Here is a 27,939-nt window from a genome sequence, read left to right as displayed (position 1 = left end):
TTTTCCCTATGGAGGAGGTATTTTGGTACCATTTTCCCACGGGAAGGTAGTTTTAGCAGCCTTTCTCTGTTAAAAGTGTAGATTATTACCTTTTTCCTTAGAAAAGTGTAGTTCTAGAAAATTTTTCAAAGCATAGAGTAGTTTTAGATCCCTTTCTCAAAGAAGAGGTTAGTTTCAGATTGCTTTCCCAAAGTATAAAATAGTTTTAGATTCCTTTCTCAAAGAAGAGGTTAGTTTTAGATTCCTTATTCAAAGCAAAAGGGTGCTTTTAGTATTGTTTCTCAAAGAGAAGCGTAGTTTAAGTGCTCTTTCACAAAAGAAAAGGTGGTTTGATTACCCTTTTTAAAAGGAAACGGTAGTTTAAGTACCCTTTTCCAAAGCAGAAAGTAGTTTAAATATCGTTTTTCTTTCTACAGTTACCCCGCGGGGCATAATTTCGTACAAAAAAGCTCAAATAGCTGCGTTATCATATTTTTAAAGCTCTCAATTTTAAATTTATTCTCAATAAACTCTTACCCAGTTCCGATTAAAGGTTTTCCATTGCGCTCCCATCTAAAGCTGACTGGTAAATCACCCTCCAGTATTTGGCATGATATTGCTGCCCGCATACCCTCTCTCAGCATATTGGTCATTGCTTGAATGGGCATTATTTTTGGCGGCACTGTAAAGTTATAGAAGATAAAAGGAAGAAAATAAATGAAATGGTAAGGAGAATAATACAACACAATAAGGATAAATTGGGCAAAGAAAAATTTTATAACGACCGGACAAAATCACAACTCATTAGTAACGATGGTTGAGGCAAATAATGATTTGAGGGGCTTTAAAACGTTTAGTGCCATACACACACAATGTTGCGGTGTGTGTATGGGTGTCTGGTCTATAAGTTGCTGCAATTGCACTTAGTGTCTGGTGTTGAAGTGCACATCAGAGTGGCACAGTGCCTTTGGTATGGCAAACAAATGGTTGAGGAGTTACTTTCGAAGCACCTCAGTAGCTAAGTTGATAGCAAGCTAGGCTTACCGGTGCTATGGTAGTTGCTTCGATTTTCATCTATGGCTTTGGCCTATGGACAACTGTAATGTTATAATGGACATAAAATTGTTTATAATTGAAAATGTTTATGGTTTAACAAGTAGACGTCGCATTGTGATTCAGTTTCGATTTTTAATGGCCAAATAAAGGGATAATTTTTTAAGAGCTTTAGGAAAGTTTTTCAATTAACCTGTACTGAACGTGAAATAAAATGTTCACTGAACTCGCCTCGAAATAAGTCCATTGTTATGCATGCTATGTGGCATATGGCACTGTCTTGTTGAAACCTTGTTTAAAAACAGTTGGATATCATCTCACAGTAGCGCTCACCATTCACAGTTACGTTACGATTCTCATCATCTTTGAAGAAGTACGCTCCAATGATGCCACCAGCCCATAAACCGCATCAAACTGTGACTTTTTCCGGATGCATTGGCTCTTGCAATGCTTCTGGCTGATCTTCACTCAAAAATCTAAAATTCTGCTTATTGCCGTACGCTTGGAGTCAAAAATGAGCATCGTCGATGGAACGGTAGAAGCCCGCCATGAACTTTCTTAACAGAGCTCGCATTTTGATAATAAATATACTAATCTAGTCATTCCGTTTGTAATACTTCGAAATATTGCTCTGCGACCCCATAAGGTATATATATTCTTGATCACCTTGACATTCTAAGTCGATTATCCCATGTCCGTCTGTGGAAATCACGATAGCGGTCGAGCGCGTAGAGCTAGCTGCAAGAAATTTAACGCGGATATTTCTAACGGATGTAGGTCGTTGGGGATTGCAAATGGGCCATATAGGTTGAGATTCAGATATAGCTCCCATATGAACACATATCCCGATTTCTTTTGTCATGACTTCCAACAACTGTGTACGGTCCGAATCGGTCTATAACCTGATATAGCTCCCATATAAACCGATCTCCCGATATGACTTTTTGAGACCCTGGAAGCCACAATTTTTGTCCAATTTCGCTACAACTTTCCAGATAGTGTTTTGTTATTATATCCACCAACTGTGTGTAGTATGGCTCAAATCGGTCTATAACCTGATATAGCTCCCGTATAAACTGATCTCCCGGTATGACTTCTTGAGCCCCTGGAAGCCGCAACTTTTGTCCGATTTAGCTGAAAGTTTGCACATAGTGTTCTGTTATGACTTTCAACAACAGTATCAAGTACGGTCCAAATCGGTCTATAGTCTAATATAGCTCCCATATAAACCGATCTCCCTTCTTGAGCACTTACAAGCCACAAATTTTGTCTGATTTGGCTGAAATTTCGCATGTAATGTTCTGTTATGAGTTCCGATAACTGTGCCAAGTACGGTCCGAATCGGTCTATAACCTGATATAGCTCCCATATAAACCGATCTCCTGATTTGACTTCTTGAGCCCTTGGAAGCCTCAATATTTATCCGACGGGGCTGAAATTTTTTACGTAGTATTCTTTTACGACTTCTTACAATCGTGTCATGTACGGTCCAAATCCTTTGTATAAACTTTTAGCAGAATCCCAAGTGGTGGGTTCCCAAGGTTAGGCCCGGCCGAATTTGACAAGCTTTTACTTATTTCATTGTGCCCATACTTATACTTGCATAATTTGTGTGAAATTTCCAGCATAAAGCTTAAACATTGAAGGAGTTATTAAGAAAACACTGAAAAAAATTAAGGCAAATTTTGATGTTTTAAAATTAAACTATTCATAATCCTTATTAAACATCAAACCGATGGCTTTGGTGCAGGCACAATCTCCTCCGGAGACAAAGAAGGAAATCTAGTAACTAACACACATAGCATGCTGAGGATATGGAAATAACATTTTACCCAACTGCTAGTGTGCGAAGTTGGCGGCGAAGAGGATACCGCAGAACCAATCCCTGATGATGGTATAGAATGTTTACCTCCTAGTCAGAATGGGGTGCAAGTAGCAGTGACCCGACTAAAGAACCTAACAAGGCAGCAGGAGCCGACGGGTTACCCGCTGATCCATTTAAGACCGCAATCTGGCTAGAAGAACTCATACCGGATGATTGGAAACTCAGCATACTATGTCCCGTACACAAGAAAGAAGGCAAAACGGAATTTGGCAACTACAGAGGAATAAGTCTCCTCCCCATCGCATACAAGATATTCTCGAGCGTACTGTGCGAAAGAATGTTTACCTCCTAGTCAGATTGAGGTGCAAGTAGCAGTGACCCAACTAAAGAACCCAACTAGACAGCAGGAGCCGACGGGTTATCCGCTGAACTATTTATGACCGAAGGCGACACACTGATAAGGCGTATGCATCAGCTTATCTGTGCAATCTGGATAGAAGAACGCATACCCGATAATTGTAACCTCAGCATACTATGTCCCGTACACAAGAAAGGAGACAAGACGGAATGTGCCAACAACAGAGGAATATGTCTCCTCCCCATCACATACAAAATACTCTCGAGCATACTGTGTGAAAGTTTAAAACCTAAAGTCAATGAGATAATTGGGCCTTATCAAAGCGGCTTTAGTCCTGGTAAATCCACCCTAGACCAGATATTCACACTGCGTCAAGTCCTGGACAAGACCCGAGAAGGCAAATCAACACCTACCATCTCTTTGTTGACTACAAAGCCGCCTTCGATACCCCTTTACGTTCAAAGGTATTTCAAGCAATGTCTGAGCCAAAAAGCAGTTTGGAACAAGGCCACCTCTCGACAGACGAAGATTGCACTATACAAGACACTGATACTACCCGTGTTGTTGTATGGTTCTGGGGTATGGGTACTTGTGAAAGCAGATGAGGCAGTACTTGGAGTATTTGAGAGAAAGATTCTTCGTAAAATATATGGACCAGTTTGCGATAATGGAGAATATAGGCGACGTATGAACCACGAGCTGCATGCGCTGTATGACGGCGATAGCATAGTTACACGCATCGAAATGCAATGGCTGCTTTGGTTGGGTCATGTTGTCAGAATGGATGAAGAAGCTCCAGCAAAGAAGTCTTTTGAAGGCAAACACGGTGTTACACGCAAACCGAGAAGACCAAAAAGCCCGATGGAAATATCAAGTGATGGGAGGCACCTCAAAACTTCGTTTCAGAGATTTTAGAAGAGAGCGCAGAAGATTCGCTATTCTACATTCGGCTAGTGGAACAAATGTTCTCTCATAGCCAAATAAAGTAAAGCAAGTATACCCCCTTAATGGTATATGATGGCATAGTTAATGTATATAATGGAGACCTCACCAAGCTCTGTCTCTAGAGTCCTAAGGCATTTGAATCCGTTCAGTAGATCAAAAGTGGAAAGTGGTCAACTTTGACATTATCTAACCCTGTATCTTCTTATGTTTGTTTGTGTGTTCCTTATAGACTCTGAAACACGATTGAACCGATTTTCTTGAAATTTTCACTGATAGTGCATAATGATCCCGTGGTGAAAATAGGATATAAAATTTTTTTAAATCTGTAGGGGGAGCGGACCCTCCCCATTACCCTAATTTTCCGAAAAGCCAGATCTCGGCGATGAGTGGTGCGATTTAAGCGAAATTTCGTGTGCTCTCTTATAGTAGCCTCTAAACAAAAATTTGGTATCCAAATTTCGGATGGGGTACCTAGGGGGGGCACCCCACACCAAAGCCTACCAAATATATATATACACCAATCACGACAATATGGGACTCAAATGAAAGGTATTTAAGATTAGAAAACGTATCTGATATTAAATTGTCGGACCAAGTGTTTGGGGGACCACCCCAACCCTCAAAACACCCCTTAATCGAACATATTTACCGACCATGGCAATATGGGACTCAAATGAAAGGTATTTGAGAGTAAAATACGAATCTGCTATCCAAATTTGGGACAAAGTTTCTGGGGGTCCACTCCTTCCCCCAAAACACCCTCCAAACAGGACTAATTTACAGACCATGGCAATATGGGGATTAAATGAAAGGTATTTGAGTGTAGAATACGAATCTGATATCCAAATATGGGACCAAGTGTTTGGGAGGCCGCCCCAAAACACCCCTAAATCGGACATATTTACCAACCATGCCAATATGGGACTCAAATGAAAGGTATTGGAGAGTATAGTAAGAATTTAATATCCAAATTTGGGACAAAGTTTCTGGGGGTTCACCCCTTCCCCAAAACACCTCCCAAACAGGACTTACTTACTGACCATGGCAATATGGGACTTAAATGAAAGGCATTTAAGTGTAGAATACGAATCTGATATCCAGGTGAGGGACCAAGTGTTTGAGGGACCGCCCATCCCCGAGTACATCGGACATATTTACCGACCATGGCAATATGGGACAGGTATTTGCGAGGAATATACGAATCTGATATTCAAATTTGGGACAAAGTTTCTGGGGGTCCACCCCTCCCCAAAACACCCCCCAAACAGGACTTACATACTGACCATGGCAATATGGGGCTTAAATGAAAGGCATTTGAGTGTAGAATATGAATCTGATATCCAGATGTGGCACCAAGTGCTTGAGGGATCGCCCATCCCCGAGAACATCCCATAAAGAAGACAAATTTAGCAATGTGGGGCTCAAATGCAAGGTCTTTGGGAGTGAAGGAGGAATCTGAAAGTTTCTGGGGGTCAACTCTTTTCCCGTAACATCCCCCAAACAGGACTTATTTACTGACCATGGCAATTTGGGAATTAAATGAAATGTGTAAATGAAGGTATTTGAGTATACAATACGAATCTGATATCCAGATGAGGGACCAAGTGTTTGAGGCACCGCTCATCCCCAAGAACATCCCCCAAAGAAGACACATTTACGACCATAGCAATATGGGGCTCAAATGAAAGGTCTTCGGCAGTAAAGCAAGCAGTAGAGCAAGAATCTAATATCAATGGTCGGGAAAAGTGTACATGGGGCCACCTCATCCCGTAACACCACCCAAATAGGATGTATTTGCTGAGGTATTTTAGAGTAGAACACGAATCTGATATACATTTGCAAAGTCAAGTCACTGAGTGGCCGCCCCATCCCCTAAAACACCCCCCAAACCGGTCATGTTGGCCGACTATGGCTCAAAAGAAGGGTATTTGGCAGTAGACCATGAATCTGACATCAACATTCGGGACCAACTGTCTAGGGAAGGTGCCACCATCATAATAACCTACAAGTAGGACGTATTTGCTCACAAAGACAATTTGGGTCTTCAAGACAGTGGAGCTCGATGTTCATTGTTTTTAGGGTCCATACCCCAAATCGAACATATTTTCTGGCCTTTTCAATATGTGAATGGTATTTGAGATTTGAAAGCGAAGTTGATATCCAATTTTGAGTCCAATAGCAATATGGGGTTCAAATATATGAGAATAGAGCACGTTGCTGATATATTTTCAGGGCTAAGCGATTGGGGGACCACCCCACTCCCTAAAACACCCCTAAAGCGGGCATATTTATCGATCATGTCAATGTGGGGCTCTTATGAAAAGTTCAAATATATGAGAATACAGCACGTTGCTGATATATTTTCAGGGCTTAGCGATTGGGGGACCATCCCACTCCCTAAAAACCCCTAAATCGGGCATATTTACCGACCATGTCAATGTGGGGCTTTAATGAAAGGTTCAAATATATGAGAATAGAGCACGTTGCCGATATATTTTCTGGGCTGAGCGATTGGGGGACCACCCCACTCCCTAAAACACCCCTAAAGCGGGCATATTTATCGACCATGTCAATGTGGGGCTTTAATGAAAGGGTTAGACCCCCAATTTTCTGGGGGTCTAACCCTTTCCCAAAATACCCCACAAACAGCAATTTTTTACTGACCATCGCAATATGGGGCTCAAATAAAGGTATTTGGGTATAGAAAACGAATATGATATCCAATTGTAGGACCATGTATTTAAAGTATATATATTAGGCCGGGTCGATTCTGTTTCAAAAAATCATATAGCAAAAATGTAAACTACATACAGTTCCTAGACCAACAATGCCTCTTTGCTGAAAGCCTATCACCCCCTTTACAAATGTCTAGTAAATTTTTTTACCACTTTGATCAACAGGTTATTCCAATTATTTCCAAGTTTTTCGCCCTTTGGCCCACTGTACGTCGAGCGTAAGTTCACTATTTCCAGCTATTGCAAATGGAATAACAAAATTATTATACCCCCATTATCTTCTCGGTAATCTCTTTCCCTATTTTTTCTGAGAATCTTGTGTCAGTTAATACTGCAAAGCCATTCTAAGTAATTCTATCAAATTTGGAGAATAAGAAATTATCTTAAGGCACAATGAACACTTTCTATCCCCTGCCACTGTATCCATGGTTCTAGGATTGTGGATAGCTGGATAATCAGACAAAATATTAGCTTTCCAGACTGCAAGCCATCCTTAGTGTCTGTTATGATGCAATACTTGACTGGCGTTGCAGTTGCAACAACAAAAGCAATAATAAACCCAAATTGTATTCTCAACAATGGCGATGATAGCAATGAAAATGACTTTGATGGTGCTGTTGACTATGAAGATAATGATGACGAGAAGCAGAATGAGAACGAAGTCGATGATGGTGATGGTGATTTCAGCCATCATACTCATCACTCATTTCTTACTTCAATGGGTCCTGGCAGTCCTTATGGCTTTGGTTTGGTATGCATGTTTGTCGCTGTGTGGGTGTGTATGTACAGACAAAAATTGAAAAGACTGATTATTTTGTGCAGTTAGTAACTACTGCAGATGCTGAAGCAGCATTCCAACAGCCGCTGTTGCTGCTTTCGCGTTGCTATGTGTGAAGAGTGTTCTTCACTCCAATGATGGCAGCTGTTGATGAGGTTTTGATTGTGGCTCACTTGGCAAAAAGAGAAATAATACAAATATTTACTGCAATATTTGTTTTTGTTTTGTTTTTGTTCTACTCATTTTCTTTATATTGCCATATTTGCGGACTATTTAAGTAAGAAGTCATTGACATTTCAAAAATGTTTACCTTACTTGAAGCCATAACCACCAAACAACCACCCAACCACCCAGGACATATTGGTGGCTCTATTATGAAGCCAAAATAAGATTCCTTTATGACTATGTGCATATGGTTTCCCTAGTATTTAGCATTTTGAGAATTTTGCCAAAGCCTCAAAGGCGAATAATCCAAGTATGGAAAACAAGTAAGAGCGTGTTAAGTTCGGCCGGGACGAATCGTATGTACCCTCCACCATGGATCGCATTTGTCGAGCTTTATGCGCGGTATCTCTTTTCAGGCAAACAAAGAATATTGAATAAGAACTGTTATGCTATTGGAGCTATATCAAGTTATAGTCCGATTCGGACCACAAATAAATGCAGAACATTGTAGAGGTCATTGTGTAATATTTCAGTTCATTCGGATAAGAATTGCGCCTTGTAGGAGCGAAATCGGGAGATAGGTTTATATGGGAGCTGTATCAATTTAAAGATCGATTATATATGTATCAGGTTATGAACCGATTTGCACCATGCTTAGCACAGTTATTGGAAGTCATAACAAAACACCTCATGCAAAATTTCAGTCAAATCGAATGAGAATTGCGCCCTCTAGAGGCTCAAAAGGTCAAGACCGCAGATCGGTTTATATGGCAGCTATATCAGGTTATAACCGGATTTGCATCATGCTTAGCACAGTTATTGGAAGTCATAACAAAACAACTCATGCAAGATTTCAGTCAAATCGGATGAGAATTGCGCCCTCTAGAGGCTGAAGAAGTCAAAATCCAAGATCGGTTTATATGGTAGCTATATCAGGTTATAAACCGATTTGCATCATGCTTAGCACAGTTATTGGAAGTCATAACGAACACCTCATGCAAAATTTCAGTCAAATCGGATGAGAATTGCGCCCTCTAGAGGCTGAGGAAGTCGGGATCCAATATCGGTGTATATGATAGCTATACAAGATTATGAACCGATTTGCACAATACTTAGCTCACTTGTTGGAAGTTATAACAAAACACCTCATGCGAAATTTCTGTCAAATCGGATGAGAATTGCGCCCTCTAGAGGCTCAAGAAATCAAGATCCAAGATCGGTTTATATGACAACTATACCAGATTATGAACCGATTGGATTCATACTTAACACAGTTATTGGAAGTGGTATCAAAACACTACGTGCAAAATTTCAAATCGGATGAGAATTGCGCCCTCTGGAGGCTCAAGAAATCAAGATCCAAGATCGGTTTATATGGCAGCTATATCAAAACATGGACCGATTTGAACCATACTTAGCGCAGTTGTTGGAGGTGATGCCAAAACACCATGTGCAAAATTTCAGTCAAATCAAATTGAGAATTGCGCCCTCTAGAGGCTGAAGAAGTCAAGACCCCAAATCGGTTTATATGGCAGCTATATCAGGTTATGTACCGATTTGCACCATGCTTAGCACAGTTATTGGAAGTGATACCAAAAACTACGTGCAAAATTTCAGTCAAATCGGATGAGAATTCCGCCCATTAGAGGCTGAAGAAGTCAAGATCCAAGATTGGTTTATATGGCAGCTTTATCAAAACATGGACCGATTTGGCCCATTTACAATCCCAACCGACCTACGCTAATCAAAAGTATTTCAAGCGACTAGCTTTACTCCTTCGAAAGTTAGACGGACAGATGGACAGACAAAGGCTAGATCTAGCCATGTCTGTCCGGCTTTATGGCGTCTTCGACGCATATTTCGCGGTGTTACAAACAGAATGACGAAATTAGTATACCCCCATCCTATGGTGGAGGGTATAAAAACCTTTTAGGATGGGGGATTGAATAACTTTGTCATTCCGCTTGTGAATGCAAATTTGCGAATATTGCTTAAGGAACATGGGATACTTCTCTCATATCAATGAGTGATGTTCTTCTTATAACCGAATCGAAATGGCGTGCTGTCAAGCAGCAAGTTTCGTTGAGAAGTTTTATGTGGCTGAATACCTCACAACTGTCGCCGGGATTTGTAAGGGAATAACCACGGCTGAAAGTTTTTTTTTGAAGTTCTCGCCGGGATTTGAAGCTAGGCCTTCAGAGTCCAAGATGGACATACCACTGAGCCAAGGTGATCTACTTTCGTAAACAATTAATAAAACGGTAAGGTTAGGTTGGGTTGGGTTTAAGTGGTAGTCTCACTTGGAGGTTAATGTCCACTGTGATACCACAGGAGCAGGAGAAGGAAAATGCCTTCTAGCTCCTAACGTTTTAAACCATCCAGATCGCTCTAAAAAGCCCAGCAACTTGTGAAATAAGAACCTTGAACTCCTTCTGACTGTTAGTGCGGAACACACACACCACAGTTGCTCGATAGTCTCTTCCCAGTGAACCAAACATTCAGAATTGGGTCAGACAACAGTTGCTCGATAGTCTCTTCCCAGTGAACCAAACATTCAGAATTTGGTCAGAAGTCTGTACGAAAGTAGGAAAATTTATACGAATTCAGATCCCAAATCTGATCGAACTCTTAACGAAAAATATATGGAGTGGAATTGACACGACTTTGGTACGAAAAACGGACTGAAATCTGATGTTTCTGACAGAATGTTTACAGAATTCTGAACCAAAACTATGGGAAATTTGAGAGGGTTGTCGTTAAAACTTCTGACCGAATAATGATGTTGAGACTTGTCTTCTCGATTTCTGACCGAATTCTGGCATATAATTCGGATGTACATTCCGAAGTGTCTTATCGAACTACAGCGGAAATCTGAAAGAATTCTTATAGAACTCAAATGTGTTTACCGACGGTTCAAATTGCAAATTTGCAAACATTCCATTAGGGATCACCTTATTATAGCCGAGTCTGAACCGCACGCCGACACCTCTTTGGGGAGAAGTTTTTATAAGGCATAGTGCTTAATAAATGTCGCCCGAAATAGGAGAGGATAACCAGGACTGAAAAGGATTCGAAACCAGTCACTCTGCGGCATAGGCGAACATGCTTACCTCTGAACTACGGTCGTCTCCAACAACAAGTAAAGGCTTTAAGTTCGGTCGGGCCTAACTTTGGATACCCACCACCTCGGGTATACATGTAAACCACCTTTCGTTGTAATTCTGTGAGAAATGCATAATTTTTGCCCCCATAGCAGATATAGCGAAATATGGACCAATTTGGACCAAAATTCAGTGGGGCGGACCCTCCCCCTCATAAATAAAAGTGGACCTGATCAGGACAATATGGGATTCAAATGTAAGGTCTTCAAGAGTAGAATACGAATTTCATAATAAAAGTTGCGTCCAAGCTCCTGGGGTACCGCCCCAGCCCCAAAACCCTTTAAAATAATTTATTTGACGATCATGACAATATGGGAATCAAATGAAAGGTATTTGGTAGTAGATTACGAATATGATCAGGAAAAAGGGATAGGCTTTATAATATATTGATAACGGACGGGGGCGGACCCTCCACCGTTACCCCAAAAACACCACCCAAAACACCACCACCACAGGCACAAAATGGGTATCAAATGAAAAGCATGCAGAAGTAGATAACGAATCTGGCATACAGTATAGGGGCTCAACTCACCCCCACAAAAACGCCCGAAATGGACACATTAGGCAATCACGGATATATGGGACTCGGTTTGTTTGTTCCGTATAGACTGAAAAACGGCAGAACCGATTTTCTCGAAATTTTCGCATATTGTGTATGTTGGTCTGGAGGGAAACATAGGCTATATAATTTGTCAATATAGGAAGGGGGACGGACCCTTCCCCTTATGCCAAAAACACAACCCAAAATCAAAAGTGGACCGATCGGGATAATATAAGTATCAAATAAAAGGTATTAGAGAGTAGAATACGAATGTGGTATTAAAATTTGAGTTTAAGTACCCACCGGGCCGCCCCAACCACAAAACTCCCTCAAACAGACATATTGGACGTTTATTTTAATATGGGGTTCAAATGAAAGGTATTCGAAAATAGACTTCGAATCTGGCATACAAAATTAGATCGAAGTATAGGGGGTCAGGCCACCCCTCAAAAATGCCATTAGATCCATTATGCCTACATGATACTTGGCTGAACCGATTTTCTTAAAATTTTCATAGATTGTGTACGTTGTGTCTGGAAGAAAACATAGGCTATATAATTTTTAGATATCGGGAGGAGGCGGTTCGAATCAGAATGCCAAGTTCGAATCAGAATGCCAAGACGATCAAGAATATATACACTTTATGGGGTCCTAGATCAATATTTCGAGGTGTTACAAACGGAATGACTTCATTAGAATATCTCCATCTCATGGTGGTGGGTATAAAAAGTGATCTTAACTATTACAAAGTCGATTGACCTATGTCCGTCTGCCTGTTTGTGAAAAGCATCAGAGTTTTCGAACGTTCGAAACACAACGACAATCGAAACCACATAACTGTAATACGCGCTTTGGCGAAAAATCCCTCCAAAGTAAAACTTGATGGAAAGTTCCATACATTTTTGGAGTTATTCAATGCAATTGCGGATTTTTCATATAGTCGGCGACAAATTTTTTCACAGCTTGTGACTCTGTAATTGCATTCTTTCTTCTGTCAGTTATCAGCTGTTACTTTTAGCTTGCTTTAGACAAAAAGTGTTAAAAAAGTATATTTGATTAAAGTTCATTCTATGTTTTATTAAAAAAGCATTTACTTTTTTTTTAAAAAATCCGCAATTACTTTTTGGGCAACCCAATAGCTATTATTCTTATACAGTAGTTTTGACTTATTTATGGCAGCAAAGCGAAATTCGCACTTATCTATAATGTGTCTAACCGTCAAAAAGAGGAAGTAATCCGATTCGCTTTTCAGCCACAAAATTGGCTCTTAAGTGCAATACTCAGTCACATCATTTTTAGTTTCTTTTGAGAGTTTTCGTTTATTCCACGCAAAAAAGTTCAGCATGTGCTTGGTGTTTGGTTTTTATTTGTTGAGGCTGGTAAATAAAAAATCATAAATCTGAAAATCATGCTTTCTTCCCAAATATTGTTGGTCGTTAAATAAAATTCGCACTTAAACGGTTGGTCGTTAAAAGAGTAATTTGTATGGGAAAAAAATCACATTTTTTTTATACCCACCACCGTAGGGAAGGGGGTATATTTTTTTTTTGTCATTCCGTTTGCAACACTTAGAAATATCAGTTTCCGACCCTACAGAGTATATATTTCGGATCGTCTTAAAATTCTAAGACGATTTAACGATGTCCGTGTGTCTGTCCGTCTGTCCGTCTATCCGTCTGTCCGTCTATTCGTCCGTCTGTTCTAATAACTCAACAGCCTTCAAGAATTGAGATTTTGAGCTTGGCACAGATACGTCCTTTTTATGCACATTGGCTAAGTTCTTAAACGGGCCAAATCGGACCATATTTGGATATAGCTGCTATATAGACCGATCTCCCGAGTAAGAGTCTGAAGCACATAAAAGCTTTTTTTATTACCCGATTTCGCTGAAATTTGAAACAGTGGGTTAATTTAAGCCTCCCGATATCTGACCCAAATATGGTTCAGATCGGACTATATTTAGATATAGCTGTCATATAGACCGATCTCCCGATAAAGGGTCTGAAGGACATAAAAGCTTTTTTTATTACTCGATTGCGCTGAAATTTGAAACTTTGAGTAGTTTTATGCCTCCTAACACTAGGTCCAAATGTGGTTCAGATCGGACTATATTTAGATATAGCTGTCATATAGACCGATCTCCCGATAAAGGGCCTGAAGCCCATAAAAGCTTTATTTTTTAACCGATTTCGCTGAAATTTTAAACAGTGGGTTAATTTAAGCCTCCCGACATCTGACCCAAATGTGGTTCAGATTGGACTATATTTAGATATAGCTGTCATATAGACCGATCTCCCGATAAAGGGCCTGAAGCCCATAAAAGCTTTATTTTTTGACCGATTTCGCTGAAATTTAAAAAAAATAAGTAGTTTGACGCCTTCTAACAATGGATCCAAATGTGGTTCAGATCGGTCTATATTTAGATATAGCTGTTATATAGACCGATCTGTCGATAAAGGGTCTGAAGCCTATAAAAGCTTTACTTTTCAACCGATTTCGCTGAAATTTTAAACTTTGAATAGTTTTATGCCTCCTAACACTGGGTCCAAATGTGGTTCAGATCGGACTATAATTAGATATAGCTGTCATATAGACCGATCTGCCGATAAAGGGTCTGAAGCCCATAAAAGCTCTATTTATTACCCGATTTCGCGGAAGTTTGAAACAGTGGGTTGTCTTAAGCCTCCTGATATTTGATCCAAATATGGATCAAATCGGCTTATATTTAGGTATAGCTGCCATATAGACCGATCTCCAAATAAAGGGTCTAAAGCCCATAAAAGCTTTATTTTTTAACCGATTTTGTGGAAATTTGAAACAGTGAATAGTTTTACGCCTCCTTACATAGGACCCAAATGTGGTTCAGATCGGACCATATTTAGATATAGCTGTCATATAGACCGATCTGCCGATAAAGGGTCTGAAGCCCATAAAAGCTCTATTTATTACCCGATTTTGCTGAAATTTGAAACGGTGAGTAGTCTTAGTTCTTTCGACATCCGTTTCAAATATGGTTTGGATCGGACTATGTTTATATCCAATTTTCCCCGGATTGTGACGAAAGGGGGTTTTTCATATATACCCGAGGTGGTGGGTATCCAAAGTTCGGACCGGCTGAACTTAATGCCTTTTTACTTGTTAATTGTTGGCAGAAATATCAAATTGTCACTCAAGGAATTGGCAAATGAATCAAAACTAGTGTAACGCTTAACTGGAAACTCATTTCACTTTTCCGAACCAGGCTAAACTGAACACTACGGATAAGTGTTACCAAATGAAGGTATTTTTAGCATTTCACTTATCCAGTTTTGACTATGCAGTGAGTTGGCTATTTCCATTTAAAGCCTTAACCTCCTTCCTTCACTTGTTGAACTTACCTAAGACTTGAATTTCCACATTCCTTCGCGAAGTTTGCTTTTGTTTATTCTGCGCCATGCATGTATAGGTGCCCGCATCCTCCAGTCTCTGCAGTTGTTCAATGATTAATGTGCCATTGTTGTAGGCCCTTTGGCGGCGATTTATTGGCAAGGTTTGGCCATCTGGAAGAAAACAAAAAAAAAAAAACACAACCAACAAGGATTTCATAAAATTTTCCACCAGAGGCAATGCGTTTTAATGTCCTCTTACCTCTTTCCCAGTGTATCTTGTCGATTGGATAACCGGCTACAGGACATTTAACAATTAAATCGTGACCCGATATTCCAGTTATTTTTGGCATTTCACGAATATGCGGCAAACCGTAAATATTCACTTTAGCACTGTGTGAGACTCTGCAAATAGACGACGCAAAAAACAGACACATTAACATTAAACCATAACATGAGGCGAATGAGCGATGCATTGATTAATAATAAACCATGTCATTTTATAGTTTGTATTGAAGTTTGCTTTAACAGCAAACAAAATAACGAAATAAAGGACATAGGCCATTAAATTTAAGCTGCATATGCAAAGCGTTTAAATCAGATAATCGTTGAGATTAATCAATGCAAATTTTGTAGAAAAAAAAACAGAAATTATTTTTACTTTAACTAAACGAAAAAAGTAAATGCGTTTTAAGTTCAGCTAGCCCGAATCTTGGCATTTGGCAAGATTTTTGGTATGGTTTTATTTGAAATTTTAAAATTTTCGCTTGAAAACTTTAAAATGGCTGTATCTCCTAAACTATGCGTCCTAGAGGGAAAGGGGCCTTAATTCGTGACTCCACCGAAAATTTCAAAATTTCGCATGAAAATTTTAAAATGGCTGTATCTCCTAAACTATGCTTTCTAGAGGGAAATGGGCCATAATTCGTGACTCCATCGAAAATTTAAAATTTTCGCATGGAAACTTTAAAATGACTGTATCTCCCAAACTATGCGTCCTAGAGGGAAAGGGACCTTAATTCGTGACTCCACCGAAAATTTTAAATTTTTGCATGAAAATTTTAAAATGCCTGTATCTCCTAAACTATGCGTCCTAGAGGGAAAGGGGCCTTAATTCGTGACTCCACCGAAAATTTCAAAATTTCGCATGAAAATTTTGAAATGGCTGCATCTCCTAAACTATGCGTTCTAGAGGGAAATGGGCCTTAATTCGTGACTCCATCGAAAATTTAAAAATTTCGCATGAAAATTTCAAAATCTCCTAAACTATGTGTCCTAGAGGGAAAGGGGCCTTAATTCGTGACTCCACCGAAAATTTCAAATTTTCGCATGAAAATTTTAAAATGCCTGTATCTCCTAAACTATGTGTCCTTAGGGGAAATGGGCCTTAATTCGTGACTCCACCGAAAATTTAAAATTTTCGCATGGAAACTTTAACCATATTTGAACCATATTTGAAGCGGCTTTAATCAACTCACCATTCCAAGTTTCAGCCAAATCGGGTATAAATTGCGGTTTTTATGGGTTTAAAACCATAAATCAGCAGATCGGCCCATATGACAGTTATATCTAAATAAGTCCGATCTGAACCATTTTTAAGTCGGATGTCGGGAAGCTTAAAGCAACTCTCTATTTTTAAATTTCAGCGAAATCGGATAATAAATGCGTCTGTTATGGGCTTAAGACCCTAAACCTTCATATCGGTCTACATGGCAGCTATATGTACGATATGGAACGATATGGACCATATACGGTTTGAATAACTGGGCACAACTTCCTTTTTCAAATTTCAGCGAAATCTGAAAAAAACAAGTAAAAGCGTGCAAAGTTCGGCAGGGCCAAATCTTGGGAACTCATCACCATGGATTCTGCTAATAATTTACACAAACTAAATTTCCTTGAAGGGTCATCATTATATTCTACGTACCAAACTACTGCCTAACCAGCAAACAAAGAAAGCCCCTAGGAACCGAACAATCATAATCGAGAGACCGGTTGGGAGCTCTATTAGGTTATAGACCCATTCAGACCGTACTTGGCGCAGCTGTTGGATGTCGTAAGAGAACAACGAATGCAAATTAAAGCCAAATCGGACAAAAATTGCGACTTGTAAGGACTAACGAAGTCAAATCGGAAGATCGGTTTGTATGGGAGCTACACCAGGTTAGACTTTACCTATATATGGAAGCTATATCGGTTTATATGGGAGCTATATCTAGTTATAGACCGAATTGGAACGTACTTGTCGCAATTGTTGAAAGTCATAACAGAACACTATATGCAAAACTCCAGCCAAATCGCACAAAAATTGTGGCTCCCATGAGCTCAAGAAGTGAAATCGGGAGATCGGTTTATATGGGAGCTATATACTTCGATTTAGCCCATTCAAAAACTTAACCAGCGCATGGAAGAAATACGAGTCTGTGCAAAATTTCAGCTTAATATTCATACCCTCCACCATCGGATGGGTGTATACTAATTTCGTCATTCGTCCTCGAAATATTCGTTTAAGACCCCATAAATAGTGATGGGTTTCTACCGGGTAAATACCCAATAAATACATTTTAATACCCACCACCGAAGGATGGGGGAATATTCATTTTGTCATTCCGTTTGCAACACATCGATATATCCATTTCCGACTCCATAAAGCATATATATTCTTGAACCGCGTAAAAATCTAAGACGATCTAGACATGTCCGTACGTCTGTCCGTCTGTCTGTTGAAATCACGCTACAGTCTTCATAAATAGAGATATTGAGCTGAAATTTTGCACAGAGTCTTTTTTTATCCATAAGCAAGTGAAGATCGAAGATGAGCTATATCGGACTATATCTTGATATAGCCCCCATATAGACTGATCGGCCGATTTAGGGTCTTTGGCCCATAAAAGCCACATTTATTATTCGATTTTGCTAAAATTTGGTATAGTGAGTTGTGTTGGACCAGTCGACATCCATTGCCAATTTGGCCCAGATCGGTCCAGATTTGGATATAGCTGCCATATGGACCGATCCTCCGATTTAGGGTCAAAGGCCCATAAAAGCCACATTTATTATCCGATTTTGTTGAAATATGGGATAGTGAGTTGTGTTGGGCTCTTCGACATCCCTTGTCAATTTGGCACAGATCGGTCCAGATTTGAATATAGCTGCCATATGGACCGATCCGCCGATTTAGGGTATTTGGCCCATAAAAGCCACATTTATTATCCGATTTTACTGAAATTTAAGACAGTAAGTTATGTTAGGCCCTTCGACATCCTTCGTCAATTTGGTGTAGATCGGTCCAGATTTGAATATAGCTGCCATATAGGCCGACCTCCGATTTAGGGTCTTAGGCTCATAAAAGCCACATTTATTATCCGATTTTGCTGAAATTTGGTATAGTGAGTTGGGTTGGGTCCTTCGATATCCCTTGTCAATTTGGCCCAGATCGGTCCAGATTTGGATATAGCTGCAATATAGACCGATCTCTCGATTTAAGGCATTTTGCCCAAAAAAGGCGCATTTATTATCCGATGTCGCCAAAATTTGGGACAGTGAGTTGTCATAGGCCCTTCAACATCCTTCGTCCATTTGGCTCCGATCGATCCAGAATTGGATATAGCTATCATATAGACCGATGCTCCGCTTTAGTGCCTTAGACCCATAAAAGGCGCATTTATTCTCCGATGTCGCCGAAATTTGGGACATTGAGTAAGGTTAAACCCCTTGACATAGTTCTACATTATGGAACAGATCGGTTAAGATTTGGATATAGTTGCCATATAGACCGATCTCTCGATTTAAAGTATTGGCCTCATAAAAGGCACATTTATAATCCGACTACGTTGAAATTTGACACAGTGACTTATGTTAGACTTTTCGACATCCGTGCCGTATATGCTTCAGATCGGTCTATTATTGGATATAACTACAAAAGGGATTAATATTGCACCAAAATTGAACAGTGACTTGTATTTCATAGACCACTCAATGTCCGTGCCGAATTTCGTCCAAATTGGTCCATATTTCGGTATATCTGCCATGGGGGCATAAATTATGAATTTTGCACTCGATTATAACGAAAGCTGGTTTACATATATACCCGAGATGGTGGGTATCCAAAGTTCGGCCCGGCCGAACTTAAATCCTTTTTGTTTGTTTTTGTTTTTTCTTAATGATCAAAGCCAACATGTTTTTAAATAAACAATTTCATGAATTATTTGTTTTTAATAAAATATAGTCACATATGAACGCTTTTCATCTCTTATACTTTAAACATTTATTAAACCAAATTTCTAATCCAAGCTGTCTATGTATTTTTTGCCCATGAGAGAATTTTCAACTTCCCAATTGAATTAAAGTTATTTGATTTCAACAGCACATAAATATTTGCAATAACGATTTTCTGATTTGTTTGCAGATTCTTTATTTTTTTCCTTTTTTTTTTTGCTTTTTTTTTTTTACTTACTTGCCAATGGCGTTCTGTGCTGTACAGGTATATTCGCCACCATCCTCCTCCTTGACATTTGTGATGTTCACGTGGCTGATGACATCGTCGTGAATTGTCACATATTGGCCAACCAAAAACCGAGAATGGTCTGGAATCTATTGATAGAATGGGGGAAAAAATGCATATAAAATTATTGTTATTTAATTTGGAAAAACATTAAATATGATTTGTTTTTATCGGAATAGCTTTTATAGACATTTTGTGAATAAAATGGGGTTCAAAGGAAAGCCATTTTATGATGATAAAGCGAAAAACCATTATAAAATTTAGTATTTGTTTAAATATGTATGGACGTTTACCATTGAGCTTAAACTGGAATTGGATAGCACTCACTGATATGTGATCAGTTTGTCCCAATTCCTCAATAGGCAAATTGGCAATGCCTGAAAATGTATAAAACTGAGAATGTTACTTCCATTTCAAATTTGTATAACCTTCAACAAAGAAAGGGGGAAATCTGTTGGCTATGTCACTTGATTTGCTAAATAGCGAAATGCTAAAAGCGGCCAGGAATGTTCATACCATATCGAAGACTAGTAACTCGATTCATTATGTCCATATCACTGCCGAAGTTTTGCAAAAATCGGACAATAAATGCGCCTTTTATGGGTCCAAAACCTTAAATCGAGAGATCGGTCTATATGGCAGCTATATTCAATTTTGGACCGATTTGAGCCAAATTGGAGAATGATGTCGAAGGGCCAAATACTACTCACAGTCAAAAAATTTCAGCGACAACGGACAATAAATGCGCTTTTTATGGGCCTAAAACCTTAAATCCAGAGATGGGTATATATGGCAGCTATATCCAAATCTGAACCGATCTGGGCCAGTTTCAAGAAAAATGTCGAAAACCCTAACACAACTCATGGTTCCAAATTTCGGCGACATCAGACAATAATTGCGCCTTTAATGGGCCTAAGAACTTAAATCCAGAGATGGGTATATATGGCAGCTATATCCAAATGTGAACCGATCTGGGCCAGTTTCAAGAAAAATGTCGAAGGCCCTAACACAACTCACGGCCCCAAATTTCTGCGACATCAGACAATAATTGTGCCTTTTATGGGCTAGAAAACCTTAAATCCAGAGATGGGTATATATGGCAGCTATATCCAAACCTAAACCGATTTCGGCCAGATTTAAGAAAAATGTCAAAGGCCCTAACCCAACTCACTGTCCCAATTTTTGGCAACATCGGACAATTAATGCGCTTTTTATGGGCCCAAAACCTTAAATCGATAGTTCGGTCTATATGGCAGCTATATCCAAACCTGAACCGATCTGGGCCAGTTTCAAGAAAAATGTCGAAAGACTTAACACAACTCATGGTCCCAAATTTCGGCGACATCAGACAATAATTGCGCCTTTTATGGGCCCAAAACCTTTAATCGATAGTTCGATCTATATGGCAGCTATATCCAAACCTGAACCGATCTAAGCCAGTTTCAAGAAAAATGTCGAAGGGCCTAACACAACCCATGGTCCCAACTTTTGTCAACATCGGACAATTAATGCGCTTTTTATGGGCTAAAAGACCTTAAATCCAGAGATGGGTATATATGGCAGCTATATCCAAACCTAAACCGATCTAGGCCAGATTTAAGAAAAATGTCGAAGGCCCTAACCCAACTCACTGTCCCAATTTTTGGCAACTTCGGACAATTAATGCGCTTTTTATGGGCCCAAAACCTTTAATCGATAGTTCGGTCTATATGGCAGCTATATCCAAACCTGAACCGATCTGGGCCAGATTTAAGAAAAATGTCGAAGGCCCTAACACAACTCACTGTCCCAAATTTCGACGATATCGGACATAAAAACCCCTCTAATGGGCCTAAGACCCTAAATCGAAAGATCGGTCTATATGGGAGCTATATCCAAATCTGGACCGATCTGGGCTAAATTGCAGAAAAATGTCGAGGGGCCTCACATAATTCACTGTCCCAAATTTCGGCGAAATTGGACAATGAATACGCCTTTTATGGGGCTAAGACCTTAAATCGAGAGATCGGTCTATATGCAGCTATATCCGATCTGAGTCAAATTGAAAAAGAACGTCGAAGGGTCTAGCACAACTTGCTGTCCCACATTTTAGCAAAATCGGATAATTAATATGGGCCTTAGACCCTAAATCGGCGGATCGGTCTATATGGGGGATGTATAAAAAAAAGAGTCCCATATAGCCCATCTTCGAACTTAACCTGCTTATGGACAAACAAGTAAAAAAGCATTAAGTTCGCCCGGGTCGAACTTTGGATACCCACCAAATCGGGTATATATGAAAACCCCCTTTCGGCAAAATCTGGTGAAAATTGGATAACTTATGCGCCCAAATTCGACACGGATATTGAGTGGGCTAATAAATATAAGTCACTGTTGAATTTTGTATTTCAAATTTCTACAAAATCGGGTAATAAACAAAGCTTTTATGAGCTTCAGACCCTTAATCGGCACATCAGTCTATAGAAAAAATAAAGCTTTTATTCGCTTCAGACCCTTTACCGGGATATCCGTCTGTATGACAGCTAAATAATGGGTTGCCCAAAAAGTAATTGCGGATTTTTCATATAGTCGGCGTTGACAATTTTTTTTACAGCTTGTGACTCTGTAATTGCATTCTTTCTTCTGTCAGTTATCAGCTGTTGCTTTTAGTTTGCTTTAGAAAAAAAGTGTAAAAAAAGTATATTTGATTAGAGTTCATTCTAAGTTTTATTAAAAATGCATTTACTTTCTTTTAAAAAATCCGCAATTACTTTTTGGGCAACCCAATATAAACATAGTCCGATCCGAGCCATATTTGGCACGGATGTCCGGAGAACTAAGACTACCCGCTGTTTCAAATTTCACCGAAATCGGGTAATATATAGAGCTCTTATGGGCTTTAGATCCTTTATCGGCAGATCGGTCTAAATGGCAGCTATATTTAAATATATTCCGATCTGAACCACATTTGGGTCCGAGGTTAGGAGGCGTAAAAATACTCAATGTCGGTTAAAAAATAAAGCTTTTATGGGCTTTAGACCCTTTATCTGGAGATCGGTCTACATAGCAGCTATACCTACATAAAGTCCGATTGGGCCATATTTAGGTCAGATATCAGGAGATTTAAGATAGCCCTCTGTTATAAATTTCAGCGAAATCGGGTAATAAATCAAGTTTTTATGGGCTTCAGATCCTTTATCGTTAGATCGGTATATATGACAGCTACATATAAAAATAGTCCGACCATATTTGGGTCAGATGTCGGGAGGCCTAAAACTACTCACTGTTTCAAATTCCAGCGAAATCGGATGAAAAATTAAGCATTTATGGGCATTGGACCCTTTGTCGGAAAATCGGTCTATATAGCAACTATATCCAAATATGGTCCGATTTGGCCCGTTCAAGTACTTAACCAGCGTGCATCAAAAAACGTATCAGTGCCAAATTTCAGCTCAATATCTCAATTTTTGAAGACTGTAGAGTGATTACAACAGACGGACGGACAGACACATGGACATCGTTAAATCGTCTTAGAATTTTACGTCGATCTGAAGTATTTATACTTTGTAGGGTCGGAAATTGATATTTCGATGTGTTGCACAAGGAATGACTAAATGAATACACCCCCTATCCTACGGTGGTGGGTATAAAAAATAATCTGTGCAAAGTTTCAGCTCAATATCTCCATTTTTAAAGACTGCAGCGTGATTTCAACAGACAAACGGGCGGACATGGCTAGAGCGTCTTAGATTTTTACGGCGATCAGTAATATATATACTCTCTAGGTTCGGAAGTGAATATTTCGATGTGTTGCAAACGGAATGACAAAATGAATATACCCCCATCCTTCGGTCGTGGGTATAAAAAGTTTCTATCAAAAACCCTGGTCCAAACCGAAACGTTAGTAGATGACATGATAGAGGGAGGGAGAGAGGGAGAGGGATGGAGAGAGGGAGAGGGAGGGAGAGAGAGAGGGAGGGAGAGGGAGGGAGAGAGAGAGCGAGAGAGAGAGAGAGGGAGGGAGAGTGAGAGAGTGAGAGAGGGAGGGAGAGAGAGAGGGAGGGAGAGAGAGAGGGAGGGAGAGAGAGAGGGAGGGAGAGAGGAAGAGGGCGAGGGAGGGAGAGAGGAAGAGGGCGAGGGAGGGAGAGAGGAAGAGGGCGAGGGAGGGAGAGAGGCAGATGGAGGGAGAGACCTCGGAGGATATGTTGATGATTATGATGAAAACGCATTTTCCACAGGATATGACATGACAGAAGGAGGGAGTGATGGAGAGGGAGGGAGAGAGCGAGAGGGAGGGAGAGAGGGAAGGAGAGATGGAGAGGGAGGGAGAGGGCGTGACAGAGGGCGAGGGAGGGAGAGACCTCGGCGTATATGTTGATGATTATGATGAAAACGCATTTCCCACAGGATACGACGGGACTCAAGGAGACACGGGGTGCTTGGAATAATGAAATTGATCGAAGGTTTATAATTACAGAATTTAGGATACACGAAGCTTAGATGAGCTTCAAACCATTTAAATAACCCGAACCCGATGGAATATTTCCGGCGTTACTATAGAAGAAGGCCGACTACCGCGCCCCCCATTTGGCCGCTATTTTCGTAGCATACCTAGGATTTGCATATATTTAGAAAAATAAGGAGTATATGCAAATAAGGGTGGTATTTATAACCAAGCCCGGAAGGGTAAGTTATGTGATACTAAAGGCTTACAGACCTGTAAGCCTTATGTGCTTTCTCTTCAAATCCATGGAACGTATTGTGGACACCATGATAAAGAGTAGGACATCCAGCGAAATGCTCAAATCCAAACAGTATGCCAATGTCAAAAGATGGTCGTTGGAGACTACACTGCACGAGGTTGTGGATAAAATAGAAGAATCAGACGATGCACAAGACGTACACATTGGCGGTATGCATTGACATAGAGGGGGCATTTTATCGCCACTCCTATGGGTGACCACCATAAATGACCGAGGAAGGATTTGAACCCGATGTTATAATACTTCTAAGGGGTAAGGATCCGAATGAGCTCTGCTGAAGGGCTAAAAGGGTCTTGAAAATGGCATATGACTGGCCTAGATCTAGGTGTCTCAATGTTAATCCAGAGAAGACTAAAATCTGCCAGTTTACGAGGTGGCCACAATTTTGGTCCCTAACAGAAAGATATCGATGTGTGACAATCACAAATACTTAGGTGTACTCCAGAACCATGCTGTTCCCTAGCTTTTATACGGAAGGATCAAAGCTAGGGGACAGAATGGGGTTGGTGATCACGATCACGGAATGCGTGAGGTGGTGTGGTACTTACGCTAGGACGTCCAGTGTGAACATCTTTACGGACAGTAAAATGTTCATAAGGGCAATAACAAGCAGGAAGGTAAGATCAAGAACAGTCTTGCAGTGTAAGAAGGAGATAAACGCCTTCTCTGAGGATGGCAAAATCCGTGTGGGTGCTGGGCCATAACGGAGTAAGGGGGAATGAATGAACGGCAGACAATTTGGCAGTGAAGGCCAGAGAAATGCCGTCGATAAGCTTCGTTAACCCGAAGCCTTTCGGGTCGATGCAGTCCTATAAGGACGTGGGCGACCAACGCTGTGTAACACTGTGCAACAGCGAAACAGTTGGTAGGACGGCGAAAATCCTATGGGGTGATCCGGATCGTAAGAGGACGAGGCTATTACTGAAAGGAAGTAAGAAGGAGGTCATTATAGTTTTTGGCATAACGGGAAAGATGATGAGATGATGTGTATGGCATGTGAGGAAGATGATGAGATGTTGGAACATTTCCTATGTCATTGCCCGGCTTTTGGGGCTAACAGACACCGGTACTTAGGTGGGGACACGATACCAGACATGAACTAACTTAGGGTAGTGGTATTGGAAACAATTCAGGATTTTGTAAGTAGCACGGAATTCCTAACTTAAAAATTTCTTTCTCGAGGTTGCTTTTACTAGTATTTAGAGCCCAGAACAAGCGGAGTACTGGCTTAGGTGCATGCCTATAGTGGCACGGGGCAGATTAATATCTGCACCCTCTTATCAACCTAACCTAGAAAGATCTGGGATAGGAAACTGAATTGAAAATGTCACATTCAGTAGTATAATGAGAAGATATTGAACATTTTGAAGATGGGTCGTAAGCTGGAAATGGGCCCTGAATTTCAAAATAATCCACTGGCTCTACATAAGCCTGATTAGACCAATACTTACATTGGCCTCGCCGGTTTGGTGGACTGCTATGGAAAAAAACTGCAACGTAAGGATCATACAACAGGTTCAGAGAACATGTTGTGTTGGCATAGGTGGAGCGATGAGGACCAAGCCCACTAGGGCACTAGAGACTATTTTAGATATCCGACCCATATTCATACAGTTTCAGAGAGAGGCAGCTATGAAACTAAAGACGATGGGGAATGGATTGAGGATGGGAGCAGCTCATACCATCGCGGTACAATCGAGCCGACGATAGGAAACCTGAAAGGAAGAGAAGAAGTTTCCGATCGGATTCCTTTGACGATACTTGAGGTCAAGTGCTCGGCACTGTTGCCCGCGGCACAATCTTGGATTGACAGAACTATGGTATTGTCATCTGGAAGTACATGCTACACGAATGGATCAAAGCTAGAGGACAGTGTAGGTCTGGGGGTCTAGAGTGCGAACTCAAGGACCGAGATCCGTTTCAAACTGCCTGACCATAATACGGTCATGCAGGCGGAGATCCGGGTGATCAAGGAATGCTTGAGGTGGTGTAGTGTTGGAGGACGTCGAGTGTGAACATCTTTAAAGACTGTAAACTGGTCATCTGAGCAATAACAACCAGAGGACGGTAAGGTCACGAACAGTTTTGAAGTGTACACACTTCAAGTCTAGATTAGGCCACATAGTTTTGGAATGCTTACAGCCCCCTCTTTGTGACCATCTATTATTCGTTGTCCTTCGGGCCTGGTCCTGATAACTTAGCTTAGATGTCGCTAGAGGCATACCCATAGATTCCAGTATCCCTGGAATGTGTAGGGTAGTTCATAGTCTCGCAAGCTCGTCCGTTTTACAGTTTCCTGGAATATCTCTGTGGCCCGGCACTCAGAACAGGTGAATTGCAAACTGTTCAGCCATCTCTGGGACAGTCGAAGGCAATTTTTGTGTTCAGAAATACGATGTCCAAGGATTTAATGACTGCCTGGCTGTCTGAGAAGATATTAATGACAATCTAGATCTTTAGAGTTCACCCCAAAACGTACCTGGTCGTCTAGTTTGAAACCATCCTCATAGAAGTCTATGTAACTTCTATTACCAGAGATATCGAAGTTCCAATCGGTTCTATCAGGAATAGTGGTACAGTACTTTTTAACAAAAAACGGCTCAGGTAGGGTGTCATCCACACTGCCTGGAAAATTGGCCGCCACATGACTAAACAGAGAGCTCCCTTAGCCTCACAGCAATGGTCGCAGCAATTTGTCTAGCCTCAATGTCCAGAGGCATTAGATGTAGCATTAAATTCAGTGCTTTAGATGGTGTCGTCCTCAGTGCGGCTATCATGCACAAGCAAGTCATCCTTTGGATCCCTTTGAGTATTGAACAGTAGGCGGACTTTTGAAGCGCCATCCACCAGAACACAACCCAGCTTACCAATGGGTATCTACCGGGTAAATATCCAACGCTTGGGTATTTATTCGGTAAATACCCAATAAATACCTTTTTTGGGTACCTATAATTTTCCAGATATTTTGGGTAGAAAAAAGTTTCCAAACAATTTTTGATGATTTCGTATTCTTTGTATATAAACCTGAACTTCTGATCGGTTTATATGACAGCTATATCAGGTTATGAACCGATTTGAACCCTATTTGACACAGTTGTTGAAAGTAAGAAAAAAATACGTCTTGCAAAATTTCAACCAAATCGGGTAGGAATTTCGCCCGCTAGAGGCTCAAAAGCCAAAACCCAAGATCGGTTTATATGGCAGATATATTAGGTTATGAACCGATTTGAACCATACTTGGCACAGTTGTTGGATATAATAACAAAACAGTCGTGCAAAATTTCATTCCAATCGGATAAGAATTGCGCACTCTAGAGGCTCAAGAAGTCAAGACCCAAGATCGGTTTATATGGCAGCTATATTAGGTTATCGGTCGATTTGAGCCATACTTGGCACAGTTGTTGGATATCATGACAAAATACTTCATGCAAAAATTCATTCAAATCGGACAATAATTGCGCCCGCTAGAGGCTCAAGAAGTCAAGACCCAAGATCGGATTATATGACAGCTATATCAGGTTATGAACAGATTCGAACCTTATTTGACACAGTTGTTGAAAGTAAGAAAAAATACGTCTTGCAAAATTTCAACCAAATTGGATAGGAATTGCGCCCTCTAGAAGCTCAAGAAGTCAAGTCCCCAGATCTGTTTATATGACAGCTCTATCAGGTTATGAACCGATTTGATCCATACTTGGCACAGTTGTTGGATATTATAAGAAAATACTTCGTGTAAAATTTCAGCCAAATCGGATAAGAATAGCGCCCTCTAGAGGCTCAAGAAGTCA

At 40.4% G+C, this 27,939-nt stretch overlaps 1 protein-coding gene across 4 annotated transcripts in view; it reads right to left on the bottom strand.

Moving 5' to 3' along the window:
• LOC106093173 (cell adhesion molecule Dscam2) overlaps positions 1-27,939 on the bottom strand; it is a 324,166-nt gene that overhangs the window by 78,076 nt on the left and 218,151 nt on the right. For all 4 annotated transcript variants that reach the window (XR_009398464.1, XM_059369629.1, XM_059369636.1 and 1 more), the window contains exons 13-16: positions 19,362-19,498; positions 15,168-15,310; positions 14,918-15,079; positions 517-661 (exon numbers count right to left, since the gene is read on the bottom strand). Coding sequence is in view for 3 of the 4 variants with exons in the window: in XM_059369629.1 (XP_059225612.1) it covers positions 517-661; positions 14,918-15,079; positions 15,168-15,310; positions 19,362-19,498 (587 nt within the window). In the remaining variant the exon portion in view is untranslated. The remainder of the gene's footprint in view (positions 1-516; positions 662-14,917; positions 15,080-15,167; positions 15,311-19,361; positions 19,499-27,939) is intronic.

This window comes from Stomoxys calcitrans, chromosome 1, assembly GCF_963082655.1.
Source record: "Stomoxys calcitrans chromosome 1, idStoCalc2.1, whole genome shotgun sequence".
Lineage (NCBI taxonomy): Eukaryota > Metazoa > Arthropoda > Insecta > Diptera > Muscidae > Stomoxys > Stomoxys calcitrans.
This window is presented reverse-complemented; position numbering and strand designations above follow the sequence as displayed.